Source organism: Scyliorhinus torazame, chromosome 9 (genome assembly GCF_047496885.1).
Source record: "Scyliorhinus torazame isolate Kashiwa2021f chromosome 9, sScyTor2.1, whole genome shotgun sequence".
Lineage (NCBI taxonomy): Eukaryota > Metazoa > Chordata > Chondrichthyes > Carcharhiniformes > Scyliorhinidae > Scyliorhinus > Scyliorhinus torazame.
In genome coordinates this window covers 76,048,666-76,070,100 of record NC_092715.1, presented here as the reverse complement: position 1 = coordinate 76,070,100, position 21,435 = coordinate 76,048,666, and the positions used below count along the sequence as shown (strand labels likewise).

At 49.2% G+C, this 21,435-nt stretch overlaps 1 protein-coding gene across 4 annotated transcripts in view; it reads right to left on the bottom strand.

The window, feature by feature from the left end:
* The window catches only part of fam151b (family with sequence similarity 151 member B), a 32,305-nt gene that overhangs the window by 9,035 nt on the left and 1,835 nt on the right, over positions 1-21,435 (bottom strand). For 3 of the 4 annotated variants that reach the window (XM_072516182.1, XM_072516179.1, XM_072516180.1), the window contains 3 exons: positions 4,020-4,145; positions 1,640-1,805; positions 966-1,183 (listed from right to left, as the gene is read on the bottom strand). In XM_072516182.1, the coding sequence (XP_072372283.1) occupies positions 966-1,183; positions 1,640-1,805; positions 4,020-4,145 (510 nt within the window). Of the gene's footprint in view, positions 1-965; positions 1,184-1,639; positions 1,806-4,019; positions 4,146-4,333; positions 4,389-21,435 lie in introns of those variants that run through there. The other variant, XM_072516181.1, reaches the window with a different exon arrangement.

The following is a 21,435-nucleotide window of genomic DNA, read 5'->3' as shown; positions in this document are numbered from 1 at the left end:
TTCCAAAGGGCCGGTGCAGCCTCAATGGGCCAAACTGCCTCCTTCTGCACTGTAAATTCTATGAATAATTGATACATGGGGGCAGTTTGTCGGCCTGTTCCAAAACCTGTTTGAGGTCAGCAACAAGGAGTAAGTCAAGAATACGGAAAAGAGTGGAAGAAAAAGAGGGAAGACAGGGGGAAAAAAACAAGATAGATGCAGAACGATAGGACTGCGCAACCCAGGGGGAGGGAGGGGAAGTAGGAGAAGACGGAAGGAAGGTGGGAAAGCCACAAAAAAGAGAAGAGGACCTCCTGAACACAAAAGCAAAGCACAGCCGAGGCCAACAGGGGGAGGAATGTGATGTATATTACAATTTTTATAAATATGATAAATTCCAATAAAAAGATTTTTTTTAAAAGAAAATCTGCTACCATCAAATCCACTGGGAACTGGATTATTGAATGCCTTTTGGTTGTGGGATAGATGACTAACAGTGATCACAAAATTTATGCACAAATAATTATGATAAAACAGATTACATTTCAATGTAACCAAGTTTGAAAAATTGTCTCCTTGTATGAGAAACTATGGAACTTAACTCCCTGTATTTGTAGCACCAGCTACTACTTCCTGATTTATCAAATCTTCACTCCTATTACTCTCATAGTTAATAGCATCCTGTTCTGTATGGCATACACCTCATTAAGGATTTGCAATATGATAAAAGTATTTTAGATAATGATGACTATGTCCAAATAACAACCTGAAGCTAAATAGTCTGGTATTTGACCAACATTATTGAAATGACAGAGATGAACAATAATATCGTGCTCAAAGTAGCTTTCAACAAACTAATTTATCTGAAATCCTAGCTTCATATTATTCATGGTGGACACGAGCATATACAAGCAGATAAATGAAATACGTATGCTTGACAAATAATTTATTTAGCAAATTATTTTTATTAAATGTATTATCCTCACCATTATTTCTTTGACCAGCCAACACATTGGTTGTCCATCCCAGAGACAGTGTTATATCTGATAAATATGAAGTCACTGTGTGTAAAAATACATTTGCAACTATTTCAGTACTGCTTCCATTTGGTCCAGGAAGAATATCTGCATTGATCCAAACTGGTTGTGTGAGAAGACCCTCCATCGATACTAACATTTTCATTGCAGGTTCTACAGCCGATAAACTGTCAATGACAAAGAATTAATTTTACTACAAAGTTAAATTTTGATGGCGGTAATGCCGTTAAATGTCAAGTGGAAATTGTTCCGAGATTATCTCTTGTTGGAGATGATCATCGGCAGATTACAAGTGTTAATGCTGCTTATCACGCCAAGATTTTCAAAATAAGATAGCCTTGTGTCTGCATTGCCCCAAATTTAGACCCCTGATTGCATTGTTTTGCCTTTTCAGTTATTTATAAGTTTACTTTCCTGAATAGAAAATAGGATTTAAAAATTCAGTTTTTGGAAATCAGATTAACACATATTATATTATCTCATCACAAAGCAAGTGGTTTTCAATAAAATTGGATTTTGAGTCCAAAGGGCCTTCGGTCATCTTCTGCTAAGTTGGATGGAAGAAGGCTTGTTGCCAAAAATCAATGATCTCTAAAAATAATAAAATGTTTCATTGTTTGTACCTTTTAAAATCCAGCTTGATCCCTTTGTCAGATTGCAGTACCTCATTCAACCAATGATGCAATGTATTGTCACTATCAGTTTCAGGTGGATGGGCCATGATTGGCTCTCCTCCATGTGATCCCTGGCTCCCAACAAGAACATCTGCTTCAATCATATGTGCGTCACCTGCATGTGAATTAAAAATAATGCATCATTTAATAGTGGATGCCCAGTACAAATCTTATTTAAAAGTCAGATAGAGACCGCTACAAGCAATCTTGGATTCTGATGTTAGAAGGAAATCTCCTGACTTCTTCCATCATTCTGTTTGGAGCAGTAAACCCAAGAGGTTTATTTCCAGTGTCATGTATGTCAGCAATGGTATGAGATTGCTTGAAAAGCATGCAAGATGTTTAAACAGTAACAATCGATCATCAAGACTGGAACCTCCAGATGTGATTCCTATCTATATTCCCAGTGCATTTGTTTGTTTTTAAACATATACACATCAATTACAGTATTAGAAAAGCAAACATTGCAAATACTGGAAATCAGAAATAAAAACAAAAATTGTAGGAAATATTCAGGTCAGGCAGCATCAGTGGAGAGAAATACAGAACTAACATTGTAGGCCGATAGATAGCAACTTGAAAAGGTCAACAACCTAAAAGCTTAACTGTTTCTTTCTCCACATATGCTGCTTGACCTGTTGAGTATTTCCAGCATTTTCTGTTTATATTTTAAGCTACAGTACTGCTGGATTGATTCTGGAGTTCCTTTGCTAGCTCAAAGTACTGTGATGGATATTAACAGCCATGGAGACACTTTGTGAATCAGTACACATTTATGAAACTGAAGCTGGTTAAGGTATAACAGTCTGAATATTGCAGTACAGATATTCTTTCAGTTATATTTAATTAAAAACAAGTTGCATGGGCAACACGGTGGCGCAGTGGTTAGCATTGCTGCCTCACAGCGCTGAGGTCCCAGGTTCGATCCCGGCTCTGGGTCACTGTCTGTGTAGAGTTTGCACATTCTCCCAGTGTTTGTGTGGGTATTGCCCCCAAAGATGTGCAGGGTAGGTGTATTGGCCACACTAAATTGCCCCTTAATTGGAAAAAATTAATTGGGTACTCTAAAATTTAAAAAAAACAAGTTGCAAGATCATTTGTAGGTACAACAAAAATTTCTATTTTTCAAAAATATTATAGTCCGTAGGAACATTCTAGATAGTCAGAAAATCTTGATTTGTGTTCTGATTTTATAACCAACATATTCCTGAATGCTCCATCAAACAAATGTCACGCACATTACTGAGCAACTCAAAATATTTATTTTGCTTTCCACCAACAAAGCATTACAGAAGGAGAATAACACATTAACGTTGCAATAAATATACCCAAGAATTAAGAGAATTAGTAGACCACTCGGCCCCTCGAGCATGCTCCGCCATTCAATAAGATCATGGCTGATCTGGTTGTAACCTCAACCCCACATTCCTGTCTCCCCCGATAACCTTTCACCCCTTTGTTAATCAAGAATCCATTTAACTCCGTCTAAAAAATGTTCAAAGATTCTGCTTCCACTGCCCTTTGAGGAAGAGAGTTCCAAAGACTCATGACCCTCAGAGAAAAGAATTCTCATCTCCGTCTTAAATGAACATCGCATTTTTCAAACGTGACCCCTTGTTCTAAATTCTCCAACAAGAGGAAGCATCCTCTCCACATGAAGTCACCTCTTTCACTTTTAAACTTTACTGGATACAAACCTAACCTTCCAACCTTTCCTCGTAAGACATCCGGCCCAGGGGCGGCACGGTGGCGCAGTGGTTAGCGCTGCAGCCTCACCACGCCGAGGACCCGGATTCGATCCCGGCTCCAGGTAACTGACTGTGAGGAGTTTGCACATTCACCCCGTGTCTGCATGGGTCTCACCCCCACAGCCCAAAGATGTGCAGGGTAAGTGAATTGCCCCTCCAATTAAGGGGCAATTTAGTGTGGCCAATCCACCTACCCTGCATACCTTTGGGTTGTGGCAGTGAAACCCAAGCAAACACGGGGAGAATGGTCCTCCCACAAGTCCCGAAAGACGTGCTGTTAGGAGAATTGGACATTCTGAATTCTCCCTCAGTATACCTGAACAGGTGCGGGAGTGTGGCAACTGGGGGATTTTCACAGTAACCTCATTGTAGTGTTAATGTAAGCCTCCTTGTGACAATAATAAAGATTATTATTAAGAAGATTAATGAGAGCCTTTAGACCATGTTATCCTGTGATTAAAGGGTGCTGGAACCAGTGAGTACAGCAAAGAATTCACATGGAATAGGACCTTTTCTTCGGTAGCAAAAGAACTACTGTATACAGCAAAATAGTTTTTCTTCTATCTTTGCTAGTGTCTTACTCTTCAACGCTTCTTCCATTTGTGCTTTTCTGTTGGCGGCATGGTACCAGATGATTTCCACTGCATCGTTTGAGCGGATTCTTCTCTGTTTAAGAAAGAACTCCACTGTATTTTCACCACCACCATCTAATCAACAAAATAGTTTTACGTTACCACATGACAAAGTAATCCGGGAAAAAAAATTAGCATTTTTCTTTGATATCCCTATGTCATGAATGCTGAACGACTAGACAATGATGTTTTAAAATATACCGTTAAATCAAAGGTGAAACAAAGAGTTCTGAAAAGAGAGGTGCTGAATTCCTGGTAAACACCTTGGTTTGGATAAATGCCCATGTGACTTTGAGGCGCCATGGGGATGGGTTGAGAAGGGATAGAAAGTCAAATGAAAACCCATTGAGGTGTCGAGCTGCAGTTTTCTTTTAAAAAAAAAATATATTTATTAAAGTTTTTTTAACACAATTTTTCTCCCTTACAAACAATAACCCCCCCCCCCCCTCCCCCGTAACAAAAAGAAAACAAAAAATCGCGCAGAGCAAGATATACACATGGCAAAATGATATATTTACACAGCTTTGTCCACTGGCCCTCACCCGTACGTGCCAGTTTCCCCAACCCTTCAAGTTATCTCTTGCTCATCCACCCTCCCAGGCAGTCCCCCCTCTCCACCGCCCCCCCTCCCCCCCTCCCAGGACGCCCCCACCTCCAAAGGTTGCTGCTGCTGCTGACCGACCTTCCTCTCTAACGCTCCGCGAGATAGTCTAGGAACGGTTGCCACCGCCTGTAAAACCCCTGCGCAGACCCTCTCAAGGCGAACTTAATCCTCTCCAACTTTATGAACCCAGCCATATCATTTATCCAGACCTCCAGGCTGGTGGGCTTCGCCTCCTTCCACATTAGCAAGATCCTTCGCCGGGCTACTAGGGACGCAAAGGCCAGAATGCCAGCCTCTTTCGCCTCCTGTACTCCCGATTCGTCCACTACTCCAAATATTGCTAGCCCCCAGCTTGGCTTGACCCGGACTTTCACCACCTGAGATATTGCTCCCGCCACTCCTCTCCAGAACCCCTCCAGTGCCGGGCATGACCAAAACATATGGACATGGTTCGCCGGGCTCCCTGAGCACCTTCCACATCTGTCCTCTACCCCAAAGAACCTACTCAACCTCGCCCCCGTCAAGTGCGCTCTATGGACCACCTTAAATTGTATCAGGCTGAGCCTGGCACACGAGGAGGAGGAATTAACCCTACCTAGGGCATCAGCCCACAGACCTTCCTCGATCTCCTCCCCCAGCTCCTCCTCCCATTTACCCTTCAACTCTTCTACCAGCGCTTCCCCCTCTTCTTTCAACTCCTGGTGTATTTCCGACACCTTGCCATCCCCGACCCATACACCTGAGATCACCCTATCTTGAACTTCTTGTGCCGGGAGCAACGGGAAATCCCTCACCTGTCGCCTCACAAAAGCCCTCACCTGCATATATCTAAAGGCATTTCCCGGGGGTAACTCAAACTTCTCCTCCAGTGCCCCTAGGCTCGCAAACGTCCCATCGATGAACAGGTCCCCCATTCTTCCAATCCCCACCCGATGCCAGCTCTGGAATCCCCCGTCCATCTTCCCTGGGACAAACCGGTGGTTACCCCTGATCGGGGACCACACCGATGCTCCCATTGCACCCCGGTGCCGTCTCCACTGGCCCCAGATCCTTAGCGTTGCGGCCACCACCGGGCTTGTGGTATACTTTGTCAGCGAGAGCGGCAGCGGTGCCGTCACCAACGCCCCCAGGCTCGTTCCTTTACAGGACGCCATCTCCATCCTCTTCCATGCCGCCCCCTCTCCCTCCATAACCCACTTGCGGATCATCACCACATTTGCTGCCCAGTAGTAGCTCCCCAGGTTTGGCAGCGCCAACCCTCCTCGGTCCCTACTGCGTTCCAGGAACCCTCTCCTTACTCTCGGGGTCTTATTCGCCCACACAAACCCCATAATACTCCTGCCTACTCTCTTAAAAAAGGTCTTAATGATCACGATGGGAAGGCACTGAAACACAAACAGAAACCTCGGAAGGACCACCATTTTGACCGACTGCACTCTACCCGCCAGCGAGAGCGGTAACATGTCCCATCTTTTGAAATCCTCCTCCATTTGCTCCACCAACCTCGTCAGATTCAGTTTATATAGGGTCCTCCAACTCCTGGCTATCTGGATCCCCAGATACCGAAAGCTCCCCTCCGCCCTCCTCAGCGGTAGGTCCCCTATCCCTCTTTCTTGGTCCCCCACCTGTAATACAAAGAGCTTACTCTTCCCTACATTGAGCTTATAGCCCGAAAACTCCCCAAACTCCCTTAGAGTCTGCATGACCTCCACCATTCCCTCCATTGGATCCGCCACGTACAGCAACAGGTCATCCGCATATAGCGACACCCGATGCTCTTCTCCTCCTCGGACCACCCCCTTCCATTTATTAGACTCCCTCAATGACATGGCCAATGGTTCGATCGCCAATGCGAACAAGGGGGACAGGGGGCACCCCTGCCTCGTCCCTCGGTACAGTCGAAAGTACTCTGACCTCCGCCGGTTCGTCACTACACTTGCCATCAGGGCTCTGTAAAGGAGCTTAACCCAATTGATAAACCCTACCCCGAACCCAAACCTACGCAGCACCTCCCAGAGGTACTTCCACTCTACTCGGTCAAAGGCCTTCTCCGCGTCCATAGCTGCCACTATCTCCGCCTCTCCCTCCTCCGATGGCATCATTATCACGTTTAAGAGCCTCCGCACATTGGTGTTTAGTTGCCTGCCCTTTACAAATCCCGTCTGGTCCTCGTGGATTACCCCCGGGACACAGTCCTCAATCCTCGTGGCCAGCACTTTTGCCAGCAACTTTGAATCCACATTGAGGAGCGAGATCGGACTGTACGATCCACAATGCAGTGGGTCCTTGTCCCGCTTTAGGATCAAAGAAATTGGCGCTTCCGACATTGTCGGGGGCAGGGTCCCCTCCTCTCTTGCCCGCTTTAGGATCAAAGAAATTGGCGCTTCCGACATTGTGGGGGCCAGGGTCCCCTCCTCTCTTGCCTCATTAAAAGTCCTCACCAGTAGCGGGGCCAACAGGTCTGCGTACTTCCTGTAGAACTCCACCGGGAATCCGTCCGGTCCCGGGGCCTTCCCCGCCTGCATGCTCCCCAAACCCTTGCTCAGCTCCTCCAACCCAATTAGTGCCCCCAAACCAGCCACCTCTTGCTCCTCCACCCTCGGGAATCTCAGCTGATCTAGGAATCGTCTCATCCCCTCTTCCCCCGCTGGGGGCTGGGATCTGTACAGCTCTTCATAAAAGGCCTTGAATACCTCGTTTATTTTCGTCGCACTCCGAACCATGGCTCCCCTTCCATCTTTGACTCCCCCTATTTCCCTCGCTGCCATCTTCTTACGGAGCTGGTGTGCCAGCATCCGACTAGCCTTTTCCCCATACTCGTAGGTCGCCCCCTGCGCTTTCCTCCACTGTGCCTCCGCCTTCCCTGTGGTCAACAGGTCAAACTCCATCTGGAGCCGTCGTCTTTCCCGAAGTAATCTTTCCTCCGGGGCCTCTGCGTATCTCCTGTCCACTCTCAAAATCTCCCCCACTAACCTCTCCCTTTCCATACCCTCTGTCTTCTCCCTACGAGCCCTAATGGAAATTAGCTCTCCCCTGATCACCGCCTCCCATACCACCCCCACCTCCCCGTTGTCGTTGGCCTCCAAGTACCTTTCGATACACCCCCTCACCTTCCCACACACCACCTCGTCCGCCAGCAGTCCCACATCCAGCCGCCACAACGGGCGTTGGTCCCTCTCCTCTCCCAGCTCCAGTTCCACCCAGTGTGGGGCATGGTCCGAAACGGCTATAGCCGAATACTCCGTCCCCTCCACCCTCGGGATGAGCGCCCTACCCAGAACAAAGAAATCTATCCGGGAGTAGGCTTTGTGTACATGGGGGAAGAAAGAAAATTCCCTGGCCTGCGGCCTTGCAAACCGCCATGGGTCCACTCCCCCCATCTGATCCATAAACCCCCTAAGTACCTTGGCCGCCGCCGGCCTCTTTCCAGTCCTTGATTTGGAGCGGTCTAGTGCTGGATCCAACACTGTATTGAAGTCCCCTCCCATTATCAGGCCTCCTATCTCCAGGTCCGGAATGCGCCCCAACATGCGCTTCATGAATCCTGCATCATCCCAGTTCGGGGCGTATACGTTTACCAACACCACCCACATCCCTTGCAGCCTACCGCTCACCATTACATATCGCCCTCCATTGTCCGCTACAATAGTCTTGGCCTCAAATGACACCCGCTTTCCCACCAATATTGCCACCCCTCTATTCTTCGCGTCCAGTCCCGAGTGGAATACCTGTCCTACCCATCCCTTTCTTAGCCTGACCTGGTCCGCCACCTTCAGGTGTGTCTCTTGGAGCATGGCCACGTCCGCCTTCAGTCCCTTTAAGTGCGCGAACACTCGACCCCTCTTCACCGGCCCATTCAGGCCCCTCACATTCCACGTTATCAGCCGGATTGGAGGGGCTCTCACCCCCCTCCCCCCCACACACACCCCGCCGACTAGCCATCTCCTTTTCTGGGCCAGTCCCGTGTCCACGCATCCCTCACCCTCCAGTCCCCCAGAGGGGGGATCCCCGTCCCGACCACCTCTTCTGTGTCCCATTCCCTTTCGGCCAGTGCAGCAGCAACCCTCCCCCCCCCCCCCCCCCCACCTTCCCCCCCTCCCCCCCGCTAGACCCCTGTCTAGCTTTTTTACTCCCCCCATGTCACTCCCGTAAGTCAGCTGACGCCTGCTGACCCCGGCTTCCCCCGCTGTCCCATTGACCTCCCCACGTGGGAGTCTCCCAACCCATATGCTTTCCTTCGTTCCCCTTCTCGCCTTTCTTCCTGCGCGCGGGAAAACACCCCGCCCTTTCCAAAGCCCGCTCCGCCCCCTCTGGCGCAGCTCCGGTCGCGGCCTTGTCTCTCTCCCCCAGCCCATGTAACATTTCCTGCGCGTGATTGACCCCCTATATACAACAACCATCACACATCAAACCTCAAACATCCCCCCTACCCTCACAAACCCTCAGTTAGAGTCCAACTTTTCGGCTTGTACAAAGGTCCACGCCTCTTCAGGCGTTTCGAAGTAATAGTGTTGGCCCTTGTATGTGACCCACAGTCGCGCTGGCTGCAGCATTCCGAATTTCACTTCTTTCCGGTACAACGCCGCTTTGGCCCGGTTGAAACCCGCTCTCCGCTTTGCAACCTCCGTGCTCCAGTCCGGGTATATTCGGATCTCTGCATTGTCCCACTTACTGCTCCGCTCCTTCTTGGCCCATCTCAGGACCCACTCTGTGTCCGTGAACCGGTGGAACCTCACCACCATCGCCCTTGGCGGCTCATTTGCCTGGGGCTTCTTCGCCAGCACCCGATGTGCCCCGTCCAACTCCAGCGGCCTCGAAGGGGCCTTCGTGCCCATCATCGCCTCGAGCATCGTGCTCGCGTATGCCCCGGCATCAGCCCCTCCACTCCCTCAGGGAGACCCAGGATTCGCAGATTCTTTCTCCTCGACATGTTCTCCAGGTCTTCGAGTCTTCCCGCCCACCTCTTGTGTAGCACCTCGTTCTGCTCCACTCTCACTGCCAGGCCCACGAGCTCGTCCTCGTTCTGACTGACTCTTTTCTGTACCTCCTGGATCTTAGCTTTGTGGACCTTCTGGGTAATCCCGAGTCCTTCAATTGCCGAAAGCATAGGCGCCAACATCTCCTTGCGCATCTCCTCGCGCTGCTCCTCGAAGCAGCGCTTGATGAACTCCTGCAGCTCCCCTCTGTCCCTGGCCGCCGCCATTTTGTTTTCTTTCCCTCGCTTCTCCCGTTGCTCCAGTGCCGCTCCTTTGGCCGTTACACCTCTGGTCCGTTTAAAAAGTCTATGGAAACTCCTGAAAAAGGACTGAGAGTCAGTTCCAGATGGGAGCTGCCGAATGCGCGACCTACTCCTCCATGGCCGCCACCGGAAGCCTCGTCCCTGCTTCTTCAATGGCCCTGGTAGATCCTTTCACAGTTGTTCCCTCTGCTGCTAGAATTCACCTTCGATAGAGTCAAGTCAGATTGCAGCTTTAAGCTTGCCCTTCCCCCGCCTGCATGCTGGAAGAGGCCCTTGTCTAAAACTGCAGCCAAAGCCAAATCCTTTACTGTTTCTGCCGGGTCTGGCAGCCAAAAGACACAACACTCCTGGGGGACACTGTCAGGGGAATGCTGCAGCCTTCTTCCCACACCGGGAAATGTCAAACAAATGCTGTGGGGGCCCTGTAAAAGAGCCCAAAAGTCCGTTCCAAGTGGGAGCTACCGAATATGCAACCTAGCTCTGCATAGCCGCACCCGGAGGTCCGAGCTGCAGTTTTCTAACACCTTTCTCAGAAGGTCACACTCAGAATAAAAGCTGCTACTGTAAGGAAGCAGGAAGAATTGCTTGTGTTAAAGACCAAGCAGGATGCTTTTGAGAGTTCCGTTTTTGTTCAAAAGGAACGGAAAAAAAGACAAGGCTCTTGAAGATTTAGGGAACAGGGATTCATTGAGGTGTGCCTTGCTGATGATAATCGCATCAGGAAGTCTCAGTGGGAGTGGAACGGTTAGTCATGGACTCTCCAAGATTCAACCCTATGTGGTGAGGGGTATTGATCTTGGCTGGAGAGCTGGGAGAATATTTTGAACTGCCATGTTCTGAAGCATTAGCATTAATTACATTTATCTTTTTTCTTTAATTTGTATCTGTTCCCTGCCAATTAATGTTTCATCTGTGTTGATTTCAGTTTTTTTTGTTACAGTACATGTTTTAAAAGTGAAATCTTGCCCTTTATTTATTTCCATTGTGGGGATTCCTTTCTTTTAAAAGTGTTGGTCTTTACAGGATCGTAATACTCAGGACACGCCAAAATGCTTCACAGAAAGTAATAATAGCACCGGGGGAATGGGGGAGGAGGTGTGCATTCCTCATTAGCGCATATAAAGTAACTTTTTAAGAAAATAGAATAGGGGCAGAAAAAGATATTTGGAGGTGAGGAAAATGGTATTAAAGTAAATAGCTACAGTTAGAGAGACAACAAAGGGTTTGTAATTGTATAGCATATTTAATGACCACAGGGTATCCTAAAATGTATTATTGTCAATGGAGTACTCTTTGAAGTGTAGTCACTGTGGTGGCAGCATATGTGTGCATGGCAAGGTCTCACAAATGACAAAATGGATTTCCAGTGGCGGCCATGGTGTGAGTGGTCGCACATTCGGTGGCTCCCGCTCATGGCAGTTTTTTGGGACCTTTTACCCGGTTAACGGGTGGATATGAGGAGGCAAAAAGATGCAGGAGTGTGCGTAGAAGAGATTAACCCACTGGTGTATGGAGCGGAGGGTCAGAAGTGGTCACAAAGAGGGGATCAGACTGCAGACGTTGGTGCAGTGCCTGCAACGCACGTGGAGATGGCGTAGGGTCAGGGAGCGGCCCTGCCGGCTCAGTGGTCAACAGAGCAGCTGGTGGGCTTCCTGAACGAGAAGTTCACCCAGCATCGCAAGGAGAATCTGGAGGACCTGGCCCGGGCGGTGGATTCAATTAAGGCGGTGATCAACCGCATAGAGATGAGGCTGGAGGCCCAGGGTCAGGCGATCCAGAAGTTGGAGGGCGCGGCGGAGGAACATGAGGAGCAGTTCGCCTTGACGGCAGCAGAGATGGGGCTGATGCGGGATCAGCATAGGCGGCTCCAAGAGAAAGTCGAAGACCTGGAGAACCGATCACGCAGGCAGAATATCAGGATTATGGGCCTGCCGGAGGGACGTGAAGGAGCCGATGCTGGCGTGTATGTGGGGAGGATGCTGGAGAAGCTGCTGGGAGAGGGAACATTCACACGACCTCTGGAGGATGATTGAGCACACAGGGCACTAATTAGGAAGCCCCAGGGCAACAAGCCACCGAGGGCGATGGTGGAGCGTTTGTACCGTTTCCTGGACAAGGAGCAGATCAAGAGGTGGGCCAGACAGACTAGGCGCTGCACCTGGGATGACAGTGAACTTTGAATATATCAGGACCTGGTTGCAGAGCTGGCCAAGGGGAGAGCGAGTTTAAATAATGTCAAGGCGGCCCTCTACAAGAAGGGGTGAAGTTTGGGGTTTTGTACCCGGCACGTCTGTGGGTGAGCTAAGAAGGATGGGAGCTGTACTTTGGGACAACAGAAGAAGCAATAGAATTTATCAGAGACAATTGACTGGCAGGAGAAGGTGGCAACACGGTAGCACAATGGTTAGCACAGTTGCTTCACAGCTCCAGGGTCCCAGATTCAATTCCCGGCTTGGGTCACTGTCTGTGCAGAGTCTGCATATTCTCCCCATGTCTGTGTGTTTCCTCCTGGTGCTCCGGTTTCCTCCCAGTCCAAAGATGTGCGGGTTAGGTGGATTGGCCATGCTAATTTGCCCTTAGTGATTAAGGGGGGGTTACGGGGACAGGGTGGAGGCGTGGGCTTAAGTAGGGTGCTCTTTCCAAAGGGCCGATGCAGACTCAATGGGCCAAATGGCCTCCTTCTACACTGTAAATTCTATGAATAATTCTAAGGTGGACTTTGAACTTTGGTGGAGATGCTTTGGCGCTGTGTTTAATTTGTGTTTGGGGCCATTTTACGGCTTCAGGTTTGTTTTTGTTCTGTTGGAAGATGGGGGGTTGATCTCTTCGATTGGGCTTGGGGAGGGGTTGTTTTTGTTTGTACTAGTAATATTATTGAGCGGGGGGGGGGGAGAGGAATCCGTGGGGGGTAGGATGCTAGGTGCCATGGGCGGCAGCTGCCAGGCTAGCTGGGCAGGCTAGTTCATGGAAGCGCAGTGGGGGGTGAGCAGAAGGTTAGTGGGGGGATGGGAGCAGGTGTTGTTGTTGGGGGGACTGGGTGGGGGTGGGGAGGGGGATATACTGCTGACAGGGGTAGGGTTTTTAAAGTGTAATGGGAGCAGGATCAATGGCGGTGGGCGCCCGAGGGCGGGCCTGAGGAAGTGCGGGACATGGGCTGGCCCAAGAGGGACTGTGGTTGATCGGCAGGGGGTGTGGGAGGTGATGGGGGGGGGGGCGCGTTGTAGTGTGCCCCCTTATCACGTGGAACGTACGAGGATTGAATGGGCAGGTAAAGAGGGCCCGTGTGTTCGCACATTTTAAAAGATTAAAGGCGGATGTGGCCATGCTACAAGAGACTCAACTGAAGGTGGGGGACCAGACTAGACTGAGATGGGGATGGGTTGCGCAGGTATTTCATTTGGGATTGGACTCTTAAAACGAGGTGGGTCGCGATTTTGATCAATAAGTGGGTGGCATTTGAAGTGGGAAGTATAGTGGCAGACTCTGGGGAAGGTATGTTATGGTGAGCGGGAAATTGAAGGGGATGCCGGTGGTGTTAGTGAACATCTATGCCCCGAACTGGGACGATGTTGAATTTATGAGACGGGTGCTGGGGAGGATCCCTAACCTGGACTCTCATTGGTTAATTATGGGGGAGGACTTCAATACGGCTCTGGATCCGAGGCTAGACCGGTCGAGCTCTTGGTTGGGGAGGGTGTCGGCAACAGCTAAGGAGCTCCGGGGGTTCATTGGGCACATGGTCGGGTGCATCCGTGGAGATTTGGGAGACTGAAGGGCGAAAGAATTTTCATTCTACTCCCATGTGCACAAGCTGTACTCCCGAATAGATTTTCTCATGTTTGACAAGACATTGTTGGCAGGGGTGGTTGATATTGAGTATTCGGCAATAGTGGTGTTGGACCAGTGCCTGCAATGGAGGCTGGATATGGGACTGTTGGTGGAGGAAGAGGTGTGAGCGGGTGTGGAAGGCCATCCAGGGATATGTGGAGATTAATGACATGAGGGAGGTTGCGGCAAGTGTGGTTTGGGAGGCACTGAAAGCCGTGGTCAGGGGGGAGTTTATTTTGATTCGGGCACATAGGCACAAGGTGGAGCGGGAGGAGATAAAGAGCTAGTGGAGGAAATCCTGCAGGCCAGGAGATATGCGGAGGCCCCCGGAGGATGCTGAATGAACGGCAGAGGCTGCAGATGGAGTTTGGGCAATTATCCAAGGGTAAGGTGGTGGGGCAGCTGAGAGTATGGGGAGAAGGCGAGCAGGATGCTAGCGCAGCAGTTGAAGAAGTAGGAGGCGGCAAGGGAGATTGGGAAAGTGAAGAACACAGGTGGGAATACAGTCTTGGACCCAGCGGGGGTGAACAGGGTGTTTAGGGACTTTGATAGTAAGTTGTACGAATCAGAACCTCCAGTGGATGAGGGGTTGGTGGAGGGCCTGGGGGCCCCAATTGGGCTGGAAGTAGTAGTGGAGGGGCTGGAGGCGATGCAAGGTTCGGACGGGTACCCGGTGGAATTCTACAAGAAGTTCTCAAGGGTATTGGGACCGCTGTTGGTAAGGACTTTCAATGAGGCAAAAGAGCTGGGAGTACTACCCCGACATTGTCACAGGCATTGATCTCCCCCATTCGAAAGCAAGATAAGGATCCGGAACAATGTGGGTCATATAGACCGATTTCCCTGCTGAATGTAGATGTCAAACTATAGGCGAAGATCTTGGCCTCGAGGATCAAGCACTTTGTCCCAGGGGTAATAGGGGAGGACCAGACGGGGTTTGATCAGGGAGGCATCTGGCGGCCAACATCAAGAGGTTACTTAATATGATCATGATGACTCCAGAGAGATGCTAGGTAGAGGTGGTGGTGGCCATGGACGCAGAGAAGGCCTTTGATCGAGTGGAGTGGGAATACCTGTGGGAGGCCCTGGGGCGGTTTGGGTAGGGATTTGTGGGCTGGGTCCGGTTATTGCATCAGGCACTAGTGGCGAGTGTGCGGACAAACCGGGTGAGATCAGATTATTTTAGGATACACCGGGGGACGAGGCAGGGGTGCCCACTTTCCCCACTGCTGTTTGCCCTGGCTATAAAGCCGTTGGCAATGGCACTGAGAACGTCGAGGATCTGATAGGGGGAAGTGGGGGGGGGGGGGGGGGGCCTGGAGCACAGGGTCTCGCTTTCCGGGACAATTTACTTTTATACATATCGGACCTGCTGTGGGGGGTTGGAGGGATTATGGGGATATTGGAGGAATTTGGTCGGTTTTCGGGTATAAATTGAATATGGGTAAGAGCGAGATATTTGCGATTCAGGCGAGGGGGTAGGAGAAGAGATTGGGGGAGATGCCTTTCAAGGTGTGGGGGGGGGGGGGGGAGAGAGAGAGAGAGATTTCGTATTTGGGCCTCCATGTGGCGTGGGAGTGGGAGCAGCTGCATAAGCTGAACTTGGGTCGGTTGGTGGAGCAGATATGGGGGGACTTTCAGAGGTGGGATGGTTTCCCGTTGGCATTGGCGGGGCGGGTACAGACAGTGAAAATGACTGTCCTCCCGAAATTTTTGTTCGTCTTTCAGAGCCTTCCAATTTTTATCCCCAAGGCGTTCTTTGAAAAAGTAAATGCGGTGATCTTGGGATTTGTTTGGGCGGGTAAAACCCCACAGGTGAAGAAGCTACTGCTGGAGCGGGGGCATGGGGAGGGCTGGCTCTTCTGAATTTTATCAATTATTATTGGGTGGCGAATATTGTGATGGTCAGGAGGGGTAGGTGTGGGAACGGGTGGAGGCAGCCTCATGTAGGGACACGAGTTTGGAGGCACTGTTAAATGGCACATCTGCCGTTCTCGTTGGCCAGGTATGCCACAAGCCCGGTAATAGGCAGCATATGGGGTTGGAGGGGGCATCAGTGTGGGCACCGATATGTGATAACCACCGGTTCACTTCGGGGGGACTGGGTGGGGGGTTCCGGAGGTGGTAGCGGGCAAGGATCAAGAGATTTGGAGATCTTTTTATTGATGAGGGCTTCCTGAGCTTGGAGGAGGAATTTGAGTTGCCAGGTGGGAATGGGATCCGGTATCTGCAAGTGAGGGATTTTGTGCGGATGCAGGTCTCGACCTTCCCACACTGGGGTATACAGGATAAGGTGGTGTCAAGAACATGAGTAGGAGAGGGAAAGGTTTCAGAAATCTATAAGGAACTGAAGGAGTGAGAGGGCGCCCCGATAGGGGAGCTGAAGAGACGGTGGAAAAAAGAGCTGGGTCGGGAGTTGGAGGCCAGATTATGGGAGGAGGCCCTGAGGAGAGTCAGTGCAACCTCGTTGTGTGCCAGGCTCAGCCTGATACAATTTAAGGTGGTCCATAGGGCGCACATGACTGTGGCCCGGGTGAGCAGGTTCTTTGAGGGGATGGAGGATAGGTGTGGGCGCTGTGTGGGGTTCCTGCGAATCATGTCCATATGTTTGGGGAATGTCTGAGGCTGAGGGGTTTCTGGCAGGGGTTTGTTGACGTCATGTCAGAGGTATTAAAAGTGAAGGTGGAACAGAGTCCAGAGGTGGCGATCTTTGGAGTGTCGGAAGATCCAGGAGCCCAGAGTTGTGAGAGAGGCCGATGTCTTGGCCTTTGCCTCCCTCGTGGCCCGGAGACGGATCCTACTAGGATGGAGGGACCCGGAGCCCCCGATTGATTATATTATTTTGTTCTTGTTGAAACCTGATGTTTAAAACTGTTAAAATTATAAATGGCTCAATAAAACGTTTTCTAAAGAAAAACGAATGACAATATGAAAGACGGGCTGTTAGGTAATTTGACATCTAATTCTCCCTCACTGTACCCGAACAGGCGGTGGAGTGTGGCGTCTAGGAGATTTTCACTGTAACTTCATTGCAGTTTTAATGTAAGCCTACTGTGACAATAATAAAGGTTATTATTATTGTAATGAGCAGATAATCAGTTTTTCTCAGCTCAGTTCTCTCACGGTCAACATTTTGTTTTGCTTTGTTAATATTTTCAAATTCAGAGTGGAAGCTGAGATTGTCCAGCATTTTCTGTTTATGTTTCAGATCCCAGCATATACAGCAAATTGCTTTCAGCATTTTTTGTGATGTTGATTGAAAGAACCTTCCTCAAAACAATGCTGTGGGAACTTTATGTTCAACTGACAGTGGTTCAAATCACAGAAAAATACAGTCCTTTGGCTCATCGAGTCTGCACCAACGCATGAAAAACACCTGCCCTGCCTACCTAATCCCATTTGCTAGCACTTGGCCTATAGCCTTGAATGTTATGACGTGCCATCCAGGTACCTTTTAAAGGATGTGAGGCAACCCGCCTCTACCACCCTCCCAGGCAGTGCATTCCAGACCGTCACTACCCTCTGGGTAAAGAGTTTTTCCTCAAATCCCCCCCTAAACCTAATCAAGGCCCCTGACCTTGAACTTATGTCCCTTTGTAACTGACCCTTCAAAACAGTTGCTCCCTATCCACCTTGTCCATGCCCCTCATAATCTTGTACACCTCAAACAGATTGCCCTCAGTCTACTCTGCCATAGCAAAAACAAGCCAAGCCTATCCAACCTCTCTTCATAACTAAAATGTTCCACCCCTCCAGTATAATCACATCCTTCCTACAATGTGGCGACAAGAATTGCACACAGTACTGCAGCTGTGGCCTCACCAAAGTTCTATACAGCTCCATCATGACCTCCCTGTTTTTGTAATATATGCCTTGATTGATAAAGGCAAGTGTCCTATCTGCGTTTTTCACCACCCTACTAACCTACCCTTCTGCCCTCAGAGATCTATGGACAAATACGCCAACAAGGTCACTTAGTTCCTCGGAACTTACCAGTGTCAGGCCATTTATTGAATATTTCCTTGTCAATTTACTCCTTCCAAAGTGTGTCACCTCACACTTTTCAGGGTTAAATTCCATCTGCCACTTTTCTGCCCATTTGACCATCCTATTTATATCTGTATAACAAGACACTCAATCTCACTGTTAACCAACCAGTCAATCTTTGTGTGATCTGCAAACTTACTGATCCCACCCCCCCCCCACATAGTCATATACGTTATTTATAAATTGCAAACAATAGGGGACCCAGCACAGATCCCTGTGGTACGCCAGTGGACACTGGCTTTCAGTAACAAACGCAGCCGTCTGTCATCACCCTCTGTCTCCTATAGCCAAGCCAATTTTGAATCCACTGTATCAGGTTACCCTGTATCTCATGGGCATTTGCCTTCTTTATAAACTCCCATGTGGGACCTTGTCAAAGGCTTTGCTGAAATCCACGTAAACTATATGAACTGCACTACCCTCATCTACACACTTGGTCACATGCTCAACAAATTCAATCAAATTTGTTAGGCATGACCTCCCTCTGACAAAGCCATGCTGCCTATTCCTGGCTTGACAACCAAAGCCAAAGGATGGTTGTGGAGGGTTGTTTTTCAAACTGGAGGCCTGTGACCAGCGGTGTGCCTCAGGGAGCGGTGCTGGGTCCACTGTTATTTGTTATATATATATATATATAAATGATTTGGATGAGGAAGTATGAGGCATGGTTAATAAGTTTGCAGATTGGTGGCATAGTGGATAGGGAAGAAGGTTATATAAGATTGCAACAGGATCTTGGCCAATTGGGCCAATTAATGGCAGATGGAGTTTAATTTGGATAAATGTGAGTTGATGCATTTTCGTAGTTCAAATCAGGGCAGGACCTACTCAGTTAATGGTCGGGAGTTGGGGAGAGTTACAGAACAAAGAGATCTAGGGGTACAGGTTCATAGCTCCTTGAAGGTGGAGTCGCAGGTGGACAGGGTGGTGAAGAAGGCATTCAGCATGCTAGGTTTTATTGGTCAGAATATTGAATATAGGAGTTGGGATGCCTTGTTGAAGGTGTACAAGACATTGGTAAGACCACACATAGGATACTGTGTTCAGTTCTGGTCACCCTATTGTAGGATGGATATTGTTAAACTAGAAAAAGTGCAGAAGAGATTTACGAGGATGCTACCAGGACTTGATGGTCTGAGTTATAAAGAGAGGCTGAATATGCTGAGACCTTTTTCCCTGGAGCGTAGGAGGCTTAGGGGTGATCTTATAGAGGTCTGTAAAATAATGAGGAGCATAGATAAGGTAGATAGTCGACATCTTTTCCAAAAGGTAGAAGAGTCTAGAACCAGCGGGCATAGCTTTAAGGTGAGAGGGGAGATACAAAGGAGGCCAGAAGAGAAATTCTTTCACACAGAGGGTGGTGAGCATCTGGAATGGGCTGCCAGAGGCAGTGGTCGTGGCGGTACAATTTTTCCTTTAAAAAGCAGTTAGACAATTACATGGGCAGGGTGGGTATAGAGGGATATGGGCCAAATGCGGACAAGTGGGACCAGCTTAGGTGATAGAAACTGGGGGGCATGGACAAGCCGGGCCGAAGGGCCTGTTTCTATGCTGTAAACATCTATGGCTCTATGAAACCTTGCCTCTCTAAGTGGAGATAGATTCTCTCCTTCAGAATTTTCTCCAACAGTTTCCCTTCTGAAGTGAGACTCACTGGTTTGTAGTTCCCTGGCTTATCCTGACAACATTTCTGAAATTGTGGGACCACATTAGCTCTCCTCAAGTCCTCTGGCACCTCCCCTGAGGCCAGAGAGGAATTAAAAATGCTGTTATTTTCCCCTGATGGGCCATTCCACGCTCTCCAATAGTATACTTGTTAGAGAGAGGGACAACCACAGGGGATTCCTGCACTGAATGCCTGCCCCTTCTAGCAGTCACCCATCTATCTGCCTGCATCTTGGGTGTGACCACATCTCTAAAACTCCTGACTATGATGCTTTTCGCCACCTGCATGCTCCTAAGTGCATCCAACTGCTGCTCAACCGATCCATCTAGTCTGTGAGGAGCTGCAATTGGGTACAGTTCCTGCAGATGTAGTTGTTCGGAACGTTGGAAGCGTCATGGATCTTCCACATCTTCCAGGTGAAGCACTTTATCCTGTCAACTGACATTTCTAGCACTAATTGATTTGAAATAAATACTTATTAAATTAAGTTACAATTACGATATGGTCTCTAACACTAGATTTCTACTATATATATTAAATGATAAATACACTAATCTCCACCCTCCGGTTTAGTTACGCCTCTACTTAGTTAATTAGATTTTCAATTTGCTTTTAAATTTAATGCAGATTCCCTACCAATCAAACCGTCAGGTTTTTCAGTTTTTTTCAGCTTCATTGGTTTCCCCGATTTTCAGCTGAGGTAAATTACTTTATACTGGTGGCCCAGATTGGCCAAGTCTTCGGAAGTTCAATTTGACTAGCTTGGTGGGGAGGGTGAAGGCTGACTTGTTGAGGTGGAACAATCTCCATCTGTCTTTGGTACAGGCAGTAAAGATGAATATTTTGCTGTGAATCTTGTTTCTGTTTTACTGCCAGCAGGTCTTTTCGCCCAAGGTTTATTTTAGGGGATGGACAGGCTGATCTCCTCATTTGTTTGTGCAGGGAAGGTGTCTAGGATTAGGAAGGTGATATTGCAGAGGGAATGGCAGACGGGGAGGCGAGGCCTCCAAAATTTGATGTATTACTACTGGGCGGTGAATGCAGAGAAGATTCAGGGTTGGAATAGGGAGGTGGGGGCTTTGTGGGTGAGGACGGAGGTGGGCTCTTATAGAAGGTCGGGGTTGCAGGCACTGGTAACAGCGCCCCTCCTGATACCTCCAGGGAAGTATTCGGTGAGTCCACTGGTGGTGGCCACGCTGAAGATCTCGAGGCAGTTTAGGTTGGGAGCCTGTTGAGGGGGATGCCGATTAGGGGGAATCATGGGTTCGAGCCAGGGAGGATGGATGCAAGGTTCCAGGGATGGGAAAAGGGGGAAATCAAGGAAATAAAAGATCTGTTTCTGGGAGGGCGAGTTTGGAGGAACTGAATGAGATGTTTGGGCTGCCGCGAGGCGAATGTTTCAGGTATATGCAGATGCGGGACTTTGCTGAAAGGCTGTAGGGGGGAGGGGGGGTCGACTTGGTGATTTATGGGAGGATTTTGGAGGGGGAGGGGGTTTCCATGGAGGGGGTTTAAGACAAAGTGGGAGGAAGAGTTGGGGTCGACACTGGAGGAGGGTTTGTGGTGTGAGGTGCTGCAGAGAGTAAATGCCTTGACCTAATGTGCGAGGCTGGTACTGTTACAGCTGAAGGTAGTGAAGGCACCTTATAAAGTCTCGGATGAGCTGGCTGTTCGAAGGGGTGAAGGATGTCTGTGAACAATGTGGGAGGGGCCCTGCAAACCATGTGAATTTGTTTTAGGGCTGCCCGAAGCTGGAAAGGTTTTGGAGGACAGTGTTCAGCACCATTTTAGGGGTGGAGCCTAGAAACCATAGTCGGACTGTCGGACCGGCCGGAGCTGCAGGCGGGTGTGGGGGCGGATGTATTAGCCTTCGCCTTGCTGTTTGCTTGCAGCCGTTTCTTGTTGCTTTTTCACCATGTGCCTCAGCGTGATGGGGTACCAACTGGAGTTTTTGGCCCTGGGAAAAGTGATATTCGCTCTA